Source organism: Zea mays, chromosome 3 (assembly GCF_902167145.1).
Source record: "Zea mays cultivar B73 chromosome 3, Zm-B73-REFERENCE-NAM-5.0, whole genome shotgun sequence".
NCBI classification, from domain to species: Eukaryota; Viridiplantae; Streptophyta; class Magnoliopsida; order Poales; family Poaceae; genus Zea; species Zea mays.
The window spans coordinates 7,312,414-7,323,681 of NC_050098.1; the positions used below are offsets into that span (position 1 = coordinate 7,312,414).

The window sequence follows — 11,268 nt, forward strand, 5'->3', positions numbered from 1 at the left end:
TCCGCGCACAGGTGGATTTTCCAAAAACGTTCTCTTGTCTGGAATAATCTACAATATTCCAACAATCGACTTAGAATTGATGTAGAGACTTGTGCACCCGATAAATAATCAACCAGACAAACTAGTTAGTCCATAAGATTTGTGATGGGCATCAAGCACCAAAATCAATTATAAAAAATGGTTAAGGCCATTTCCCTTTCACTTAGTCCTTCCTTCCTTCCTCGATTGACATGATTTAGAAGCGAATAAGTCACAGGGCAACAATTCTTTTCGGCGGCCCCGTCCATCCCTACACTTTTGAGGGAAATATCGAATTTCGCCTAACTCGCGTCATGCACTTTCTACGATAGCAACGGTTGGGTTGTGCGCCGCTTTGTTTCCTTGGGTTTTCTCTTTGTAAATAGATGTTCTTTGTTGCCGCCTTCTTCTACATTGTTCTTTATTAACAAGAGGAGGGCATTCTCTTTCCCTCATCTTAATCCTCCATGGATCCGACAAGCATCCCGCGGACGGCCGTACCCTAGCCCAGAGGCCCTTGCGACAACGTCTAGTCGAGTCAGGGTGTGTGCCTCCTCAATTGTCATAGTACTCTTGCGTCGCTACCTATTTTTCGTACTTATTGTGTTTCTTAGGACTACGGTCTCAATGGGGACGATGAGAACCTCGGGTTGTCCCTTCGTTAAGATGACCCCCCCGTCCCCCTAGTGTTGACGTCAACAGACCTGCACGAGAGTCTGGCCGCCGCTCGTGCAGCTCTCGAGGTTGCTGATAATGAAGTCGCAAACCTTTGCGCCCACTTGGTAGAATCGGACCGACGTGTTGTCGGTGACTGACACTCTTCCTTCGTTGACCTTACTTAGCTCCGCTGACACTTCCCACTCTTTGTTACTTAGAACTGGAATCAGAGGTGTCAGGCCTCCGCGAGGGCGCAGATAGGGTCATAGAGCTCGCCCAGGCCTATGGCGCTAACCGGGAGGAGCGCCTTCTCGATGTTCCAAATTAGGTCTATCAAGCTGTTCGTCGTGGCGCTCATCGCGTCGCCGCCGCTGCTGCTATGACCTTTGTGTAGTTCAGGTTGGGCTACGAGCTACGCAACGTCGCTGACCTATCAGAGGATGACTTTACCAACGATGTCAACCTCGTCCTTCGTGGAGAGCCTGTCGCCGGAGGCCGACACGTCGAAGACCATGGAGTCCTCACGCTCGGTCTCGCTCGACAGCATGGCGAATTGGCGACTATGTTGGATTGTTGGCGACAGCAACGCGGAGCAAAAGTCGATCGACGTCGTGAGTGTGACGGCGACGGGCGCGGAAGCCGCGGCTAGGGATGAAAGTATGTAAGCAGTGGCGGAGCTCTATAAAATTGACGCCCGGGGCCACTTTTAAAAAGCTCTTTAAGATATCATGCGTAGGATAAACATAGAATAAAGTAATATTTATCTCAATTCAGCACCTTAAAATACGAAAAACTTGATACAAAGTTAAAATTACCTAATTAAAGATGATTTGGTCCTTCCTCGCCTCTAATAGCTTCACAAACATCAGCACGTGAATTTAAACCTACACATTGCATCAATTTGCTTAATTGGCATGCGAAGATCAGGATCAACGACAACTTGATCAACAATAAAATGATCTTAATGTTTTTATCCTCTTGATTCTCGTGTTTTGATGTCAATCTACAATAACAAAGTAATAATGCAACATTTAATAACCAACATATAGTGGAAATGGGAGAATAGGGGAGAAGAGAATACTCACAAATCACCGAATCGGTGGGACAATGAAATGGCTAGTGCCTGGTGATGTTGTCTAAGACTTTGGAGAGTTCAGAGTTCAGAGAATACTTATAAATCACTGACTCAGTGGGACAACTTGTTTGCTCTCTGATGTGGACTGATGACCTTTGAGAGTTCAGAGTTAGAGTCCTAATTCTTGCACCAAGACAGCCGAACAGGAAGGGGAAGCCGCCAAGCCGGCAAGCCGGCGCGACACCGTGATTCTGGACTGAGACTGCCGTATGGAACAATGGGTGGCTCCGTGGCTGACCTGTGGACGCCGGAGTTGGTGACGCCGCCGACCGCCGTGGAGGAGCCGAGCCGCCGGCGAGGAGCAGAAAACAAATGCCCGCTACGAACCGTGGAGGGAGGCAGGAAGCAGGGCGTAGGGCCACAGGGAGGTGAGGAGGTCGCTGACTGCCCAGCTTGCTGGTTGCTAGATCCATGGAGGGCGTGCAGCGGCCGTCGAGCTTGTCGTAGTGGGCACCGGCGACCAGCCGTCGACCTCGAGTCCTTGAGCAAGCAACAGAATGCGAGCCGCCATGGCAAGGTTGAGGCTAGGTCCATCAGGGTTGCAGTTGCCATATGCCCAGGCTTCAAGTGGAGAGGAAGGATAAATGGGCCAGAATTTTTTGGATGAAAAAACCTAAGTATAAATGGATATTTGGGCCACGACCCGGGCCATGACCCAGGTGGCCCGAGACCCAAATCCGCCCCTGTATGTAAGTGATAATCCGAATTGCTAGAACAAATTTAATATTTTGAAATAGATATGTATAAAATTTGATGTTGATATTTTTATGTTATCAAGCACATTATTATAAATAAGAATATTTTTTTTGCATAAATTGTTGTATGCATTATTTGCTCCATACAACAAAAAATTTTAAAAACCAAATTTGTATCCGAATTCATACCGAATTTTAAATCTATCATTTAAGAAATTATATAATAATTTTGTGAATTTTCTTTTATGGATTTTTACATGTTTAATGCTTAAAAACAAGAATATAATATTGCATATTACGATCAAAGTAAAAGACACAAAATCGGTATCTAAATAGTTATCGTTTTCATCCTGTCCGCAGCCACCGTGGCCTCGTCACGGGAGCCTAGGCCCTAGAGGCAGGGCGTTGGCGAGGTCGAGCGAGTCCGCGAGGCGGGCGGCCGTGGTGGCGTTGACGAGGGGGGAGTCGGAGTCGGAGTCGGAGTCGGAGTCCAGTTTGTTATGCAACACCGTCGCGACGCACAAGACTCCGATCTCACGGAAGAAATTTCCACCCCGTTTTTTTGGGAATCCATACTGAACCTCGGATCCATGATCAAGGGATGAAAATTATCCATGATGACGTCATAGCATGGTTGTGTTGCGCAGATATCTCCGGCCGTTTGGAAGGAGAAGGCCTATTAAAGGCCCAACTATACACAGGCCGCCTATATAAAAGGAGAGAACTAACCCTAAACTCCCAACCTTCGCCTCTCCTCCCGTTGTCAGCCGCCGTGCCTGTTCTCTCTGCCTTTCTAAAAGTGCGGCGACTGGTTGGGCTGCCGCCGACTGCCGGGGCCTTCGCCGACCTCTTCGCCGGCGAAGAGGTCCCATCAGGTATTGCCAAAATGAGTTCCCAAACTCTAATCTCAAACTATTTGGCTGTTTGATCGATGCCTGTTAGCTTCTAAGTTTTTTGCAAAAAAATATCGGGTGTACATGCCTTTGCTAGATCCCACCCTAACTGTTGGTGTGGTGCAGGAGAAGGAGTAGATCGTCGACCCAGAACCCTCGCTGATGGCGACTTTCGCGAAACCTGAGAACGCGCTGAAGAGAGCCGAAGGTGAGTTGCTGGGACTTGGGATCGATTTTTATCTGCGGGTGGTAGTTGTTGATGCTATGCCTGCTGCATGCGGGATTTGTCAGACCCTTGCGAATTAGCATAGCGTGAAGATGATGCGTGTGTTACTTGCTCTGATTGAATAGGGAATGTTTACTGCTGACGAATCTATTTACTGCTTGGTTCTAAATGTTAGTTTAGTTTGAAAGTTGGAATATTGACTACATTGATATTGTTACATTGATTAGGTGAACCTTGCTTCCTGCATACAAATAAATATTAGCCAGTTGTCTGTTCTCATTACATGAGGTATTTTGTCCCATTGAGATTTTTGTTTTGTTTTGTTTTGATGAATTATGTCATGCAATTGGTGGGAAGATAGAGAGAAATAGAGGAGTAGGTACAAGATGAGTTCAAAGTTTTGATCAAATTCCTAAAGAAATTCGTGATTTTTGGGTTTTTGCATAGGTGAACCAAAAAATTCAGTTAGAAATACTTAAAAATGCTACAATGTATATCGAAGTTAACACACCACTACACCTATCTTTAATAATTTGTGAAAAGCGTCCAGCCCTCCAGCATATGATATCTAGGGATAAAATCCCACTCCACTAAATGGAACCTTGTAAAGTTTATGCAACATAAAAATGATTTGTTTAATTTACCTGAAAACAACCAGGAAGGCTGGAATTTGAGGATTCTTGTGACTGTCAATTAAAAAACATGGTTGCAAATTCTTAAGAATCTGCTCGTATTGGTGTGTTGTCATAAAAGATGTGTATGCTGATCGCTTCCTCTGCTTTTATTTCAGAATTAATCCATGTTGGTCAAAAGCAGTCAGCCCTGCAGGCTTTACATGATCTCATTACCTCGAAAAGGTACAGGTCATGGCAGAAGCCTCTCGAAAAGATCATGATGAAGTATGTAGAACTCTGTGTTGACCTGAGGAAAGGCAGATTTGCAAAAGATGGTCTTATTCAGTATAGGATTGTCTGCCAGCAAGTAAACGTGTCATCCTTGGAGGATGTCATAAAGCACTTCATGCAGCTTTCAAATGAGAAAGCTGAACAAGCTAAGAGTCAGGTCGAAGCACTGGAAGATGCTCTGGATGTCGAAGATCTTGAAGCAGACAAGCGTCCCGAGGACCTCATGCTCAGTTTTGTCAGTGGGGAGAAAGGAAAGGACCGATCAGATAAAGAGGTTGTAACTCCATGGTTTAAGTTCCTCTGGGAGACATACAGGACTGTTCTAGAGATACTAAGGAACAATTCAAAGCTTGAAGCGTTATATGCTGTAAGCTATTCTCTTATGAGCATTTTGTTGCTTGCTTCTGTTGAATTTACTTTGTATGTGGCACATAAATTTTCCATGGTATTGGTACAACACATTACCATTTGCATAGTTTTTATTACTGAGAATTTACATCTTTTTTCCTCTCCATTTAACAACCATTATTCAGATGTATGTGCCAATTCAACCATTTTTTTACCTGAATTCAGCCTTTTTGCTATTATAAATGGTATCTAGCTGTCAAAATATATCTTGTGAACTCAATAGCTTAATGTACTGGCTGATATTTTGGTTAAACAGCTTGTCATTACTGACTTTCCTATTCGATCATGTGCCTACTGTTAACTTGCATTCCGATTTTCTCATTCTACAATTTCTCCAGAAAATACCATGAGTAGATTTTGTGACTGATTAACTTTCTAATATGCAGATGACTGCTCATAGGGCTTTTCAATTCTGTAAACAGTATAAGAGAACAACTGAATTCCGTAGGTTGTGTGAGATCATCAGAAATCATCTTGCTAATCTCAACAAATATCGCGATCAAAGAGATCGTCCTGATCTGACTGCACCTGAAAGTTTACAACTGTATCTTGATACACGTGTTGAGCAGCTTAAAGTTGCTACAGAACTCTCCCTTTGGCAGGTTTGTTCCATTACTTATGTATTTTAATTAATTCTTTACCCATATACAAATGCTACATTCCTTGAATTGTCCCTGGATTGCAGGAAGCCTTCCGATCGGTGGAAGATATCCATGGTTTGATGACCATGGTGAAGAAAATGCCAAAACCATCTATCTTGGTGGTCTATTATGCAAAGTTGACTGAGATCTTCTGGATATCGGACAGCCACTTATATCATGCGTATGCGTGGCTCAAGCTTTTCAACTTGCAGAAGAGCTACAATAAAAACTTGTCTCAGAAGGATCTACAGTTAATAGCATCTTCTGTTTTACTTGCTGCACTATCCGTGTCACCTTATGACAAAAAATATGGTGCATTTGAGACAGAGAATGAGAAAGAGCGCAACATGCGTCTGTCCAACCTTGTTAACTTTTCGCTTGATAACAAGCGTGAAAACAGGGAAATGGTTTGTTATCCAAACTGTTTGTGAATTAAATAGCATGTTCAGTAGCATGTTTCCACCCTGATCTTTCTGCTTTTCCTTTTGCAGCCTTCAAGACCATATCTTCTATCAGAGTTGGTATGTGCTGAATTGTACTGTTATACCTGCAGCCATGTTATCTATTTTTTGAATGTATTCTCTGTCATCACATGCATTTTTTTGAGTAACCGCTTATTAGAAGCACTTAACACGATTCTACTTTTACCTAGTTGGATAGATGAATTATGAAATCATTGTTATCTCTTTTCTCTGGCCCCATCAATATAGAATGAGTATCATTTCTCTTGCTGTCATATCATAGATAGCTGTAATATCTATCTATTTGTATGGCTTGTAGGCCTCCAAAGGAGTCCTTTCATGTGCTTCCCAAGAAGTGCGAGATTTGTACAACCTTTTGGAACATGAGTTTCTACCTCTGGATCTTGCATCAAAAGTGCAGCCACTTCTTTTGAAGATTTCAAAGATTGGAGGGAAGCTTTCATCAGCTTCTTCTGTTCCTGAGGTCAAGTTATCTCAGTACATTTCAGCATTGGAGAAGCTGACAACATTGAGAGTGCTACAACAGGTCTTAATTAAGTTCTGCTATATATGTTTGTACATAACTTGTAAATTGCTATATGTTGCAATAATGACTTCTAGTGTTTCTCTTCCAATTTCAGGCCTCTTGTATTTTTAAATCCATAAAGATTGATATGCTCTCAAGAATGATTCCATTCTTTGACTTCTCTGTCGTGGAGAAGATTTCTGTTGATGCTGCCAAACAAAATTTTGTTGCTATAAAAGTTGACCATTTATCGGGAGTTGTTCAGTTTGGTACTGTGGTATGTGGTCCTTACTGTGTCCATCAGTTCTAATGTGTTCTAGCACTGAAATTATCTGTTCACAGTTTTCTCTTGGGTTGTAAGCTGAGTCATGATTAAAGATGTGTTATATTAGCTCTCCATTATTTTACGTTCCTTAGTACCTCATAGTTCAATGTTTTTGCACAGTGGGTTCACGTTGTCACCTACTCACCTCGTTTGGGTACAGTACTCGTGTGTTTTCAGTGGAACTATATATAGTGACAACACTGGTTCTTACTATTCGTTAATGTTCAATTATTTTATTTTTAATATACTGGTACTTATCACCAACTGTATGTACTATGAGCATGCGCTACACTGCCATACCCTTTTCTTTAGGAATACATGTAATAACCCTTTAACTCTTATTAACTCTTATATTTGCCAGAATTTAATTGGATTGCTGATATCTGTCATATTTTTATGGTGCTGGATGCATTACTTCATGATGAGATTGAACACTAATGATTATGCCTGATTCCTCTTTATAGGACATAGAATCTGATGGCTTAAGTGATCACCTTAGTGTTCTTGCTGATTCATTAAATAAAGCAAGGATTCATATCTGTCCACCAGTGAAAAAGCCATCTAAACTCGGTGAAAGTCTCATTAGTTTGGCTGCAATAGTGGAGAATGAACATAAGAGGCTGCTTGCAAGGAAGTCCATCATTGAAAAACGTAAAGAAGAGCTTGAGCGTCAAATATTGGAGAAGGTGCACATTTTTTTATTACTCAATACTTGTTCATTTGTTCTTTTGAACTTTTTAATTAATTACTTCTTTTATGGTTGCTATCTTTTCCAGGAAAAAGAAGAAGAAAAAAAGAGAATGAGCAGTCAAAAGAAAACTGTGGATGAGGAAAGGGTGAGGCTTCTCAATGAACAGAGGCAGAGGGAGCAGGACCGGATTCGTAGAGAGATAGAGGAAAAAAATAAAGCAGAAGCAAAAAAGATGCTAGAAGATTTGAATAAGGCAGGGAAAAAACATGTCGTTGTTGAAGGGGTAAGCAGTTATCGCCTTATGGTATTGTTTGGTTTGTGGAGTCACCCTATGCTATATGGATTTTCTCACACATTTTTTTATTTGCTTTGTGGAATAAAATGAGTTGACCCATCACACATCATTCTTCATAAGCTAATAATTAGTATATACATGAGGAATGAGTTGATTCCACCAAAATTTATGGGATGAACTCATGATGCATCACCTCATGAAGCATAGGATACCTCCACAAACCAAACACACCGTAAATATTTGATATGGTTCGTGGATAATTGAATGTTATTTTGGCTATGGACTAAAATTTGATGGTACAAGGGTACAATATTACTAAATTTTCATTTTGAATCATATAGTACACCTTCCGCTAAAAAATAACTGTACATCTTACATTTCGAGCAGTCAACCAGTCTCAAGTTCGACCAAATTTATGTAAAAAATTCTTTATTTATGATCCAAATAAATTTGGAATTATTTGTCTCATTGAAGGGAATATATCAGGTGCAATTGTACTTTAATTATTCTAGTGTTGGCTAAAGTCCTCATTCTAGTGTTGGCTAGAACTTTAATTATTATATTTTTTATTTTTAAACCTCTTCAATATATTCTTATAGACCTGAATGTTTGGTTGCAGGAGCTTACTAAGGAGGCCATCATGGAATTGGCACGGAATGAACAGTTAAAGGAGCGCCACGAAATGGAGAAAAAACTGCAGAAGTTTGCAAAAACAATGGATTATCTGGAAAGGGCAAAAAGGCAGGAAGAGGCACCACTGATTGAGCAAGCTTTTCAAAAACGTCTTGAGGAAGAGAAGATCCTTCACGAGCAAGAGCAGCTTGTCAGTTTTCTACTATTCTTTTGTTGTTTCTGCAGTTCAGATAACTGTCAGTGCTTTATTAATTTATTTATGCTTGCAGCGGGAGATTGAACTCAGCAAGCAACACCATGCCAGCGACTTGCAAGAGAAAAATAGACTTTCACGGATGTTGGAGCACAAGGTTGTATGCTATTTTATGTCTTTGTTAATAGTCTCTACTACAGTGCAGTTGGCTCCTGTTTGTTATATATTCAACCTGTGATGATATACAGAGAATGCCTTACCATATAATCCTTGTGTTAATAATTTTACCTTGCTAATAGAATTAGAATAGGTCAGGTTGGCTAACCCCCCTCCCCCCTAGTCAGCAAGTTCCCTTGGTTAGCAGTAGTGGTAGTCTTAGGCTCTAATGCTCTAAGAAAGCCACTAGTGTGTACAACAGCCCAAATCAGCCACTCAAGAAAAGAGGAGCAGCAGCAACAAGCAGTTGTTTATGGCACTCCCGATCCTAACATAGCTAACATAAGAATACTCAGGCTCTAATGCTGGCCAGTGGCCACTGTGTTACTTTTAATTGACACTTACAGAACTTGATGTTCAAATTCGAGATGCTTTTGTGTCTCTTGAGTACCTCGATGTCAAGCTGGCTATAATCTAATATCTTTGTTCAATACAGATAATAGCCATACTTATAGCTCCCCTTTCTCTTTACTTTCTGCTTTGCCGTTGCAGAATGCTTTACAGGAGAGAATCATCCAAGAACGTGCAGCTGAGTTTGGCCGTCTGAAGAAAGAGAGAGATGAACGGATGAATCGGTTGATATCTTCAAGAAAGCATGAAAGGGAGACAGTAAGGAAGTTGATGTTTTATCTGAACCTGGAGGAACAGCGGATTGAAATGCTTCGTGAGGAAGAGGAAGCTAGAAAACGTGAAGGCAAGTGAATTTTGAACTGATTAGATATATCATTTATTGATTGATTGTACTTGTTGGCACACTTCTGCTCTGGTTATTAGTACCTTTACCTGGAAAGTTATCCACTAGCTATTCAGCCTTAGTTCATTTTGATGATATGCAAAACTATAAAAGAACTCGACCTGTGGTGGTGGTGGGTTGCTGCCCCACACCTATACACAGCGGCACCATAATCCATGTGAGAAGGACTGTGACCAGGGCTCGACCTAAGACCTGTGCTTTGGCGTTGGGATAGACGAAGAGATTTTTTACAACCCACCCTGAAATTTGCTCCCATGGGTAGTCGATCTTAGGACCTGAGTGACTTAGACCACCTAACCAACTCAGCTAGGGACCCTTTTGAGATCTGAAATCTATTGAAATTTTATCATAATCCTGTAGTTCTTTCATCTACAATTTGAATGTTTACTTGTATGTATGATTTTACAATGTTAACATTTCATTCCTCCTTGGTTTTGATATCTTGTTGATAATGATCAAAATTTGGTATTCTTTGGTTTTGCTCCCACCATGTTGTACTAAAATTAGCTTTTTGGTCATTATATGTAGCGGTCCCTGTTCAAACTGATCCAACACTAACCTAGCATTGATTTATGATACTTAAGCAACAAATAGCATAAACTCTATTTGATATGTGTGGTTTAACTGAATATGACTCGGTTTATATATCGTATTCCATATTTGGCCAAGTGGAGCCTAATTCATCCATATTACTGATTATATTGTTTACTCTCCTTCAGCGGAAGAGAGGAGGAAGAGAGAGGAGGCTGAAAGGAAAGCTAAACTTGATGCCATCGCTGAAAAGCAGCGATTGAGAGAGATAGAGCTGGAGGAGAAGGCAAAGGCAACAAGGGAGAAGCTCTTAAAGGGATCCGAGGCTGTGCGCGCTCCAGATTCTGCACCTGTTGCACAGCCACCTCGAGAGTCAGCAGCAGCGCCTGCAGCTGCTGCGGCGGCGGCTGCTCCTGCTCCTGCTCCTAGTAAATATATTCCCAAGTTTAAACGCGGTGGTGATAGCAGCAGCATCCCTTCTGGCAGCCGCGATGAAGATCGCTGGGGTTCACGTGGTCCGCTCAGGCAAGATGGTCCTCCTGCACGACTGGATGCACCCTCATCACGGCAAGATACTGATCGCTGGCGTGGATCAAGATTTCCCTCTAACTCAACGTCCTCTTCATCAACCTGGAGCCGTTCACGGAACTGATCCTATGCTGCAGGACTTTTTTCTAGCCCATGTGTCGACCTCCGTGCACAATGTCTAATCGTACCTTTCCAGGCACTGCACTCCATGCATATTGTCGCTGTTTTGTACTTTTGTAGTAATACTCTACAATCCATGATTATTGTCCCTGTTTGTTAGTAATGCTGTTTTATCTGTGCATGAAACACTCTATACCTACATATAGCCAAGAATTGCAGGACTATGAGCCTGTTTGTTTCAGCTTATAGATTATATAATCTAGATTATAATCTAAATTATATAGTCTAGATTATAATCTAGACATATTATAATCTACATGTAGTTGTTTGGTAGTCTAGATTATACAAATGTAGATTATTCATAAAGACAGCAGTACCCTTATTTGATTATTTGAGGTGAGGAAAGAAGGATGGCAT

At 41.5% G+C, this 11,268-nt stretch overlaps 1 protein-coding gene across 1 annotated transcript; it reads left to right on the forward strand.

Moving 5' to 3' along the window:
* The first annotated feature begins 3,258 nt into the window (after window positions 1-3,258).
* LOC542747 (eukaryotic initiation factor 3) lies at window positions 3,259-11,031 on the forward strand. Its single transcript, NM_001112256.2, has 14 exons — window positions 3,259-3,380; window positions 3,525-3,606; window positions 4,415-4,896; window positions 5,324-5,539; window positions 5,623-5,985; window positions 6,070-6,099; window positions 6,359-6,586; window positions 6,681-6,842; window positions 7,355-7,576; window positions 7,667-7,864; window positions 8,496-8,699; window positions 8,779-8,859; window positions 9,411-9,612; window positions 10,392-11,031. Exons 2-14 carry the CDS (start codon window positions 3,561-3,563, stop codon window positions 10,853-10,855), a joined length of 2,898 nt encoding a protein of 965 aa, NP_001105726.2. The 5' UTR covers window positions 3,259-3,380; window positions 3,525-3,560; the 3' UTR covers window positions 10,856-11,031.
* The last annotated feature ends 237 nt before the right edge of the window (window positions 11,032-11,268 follow it).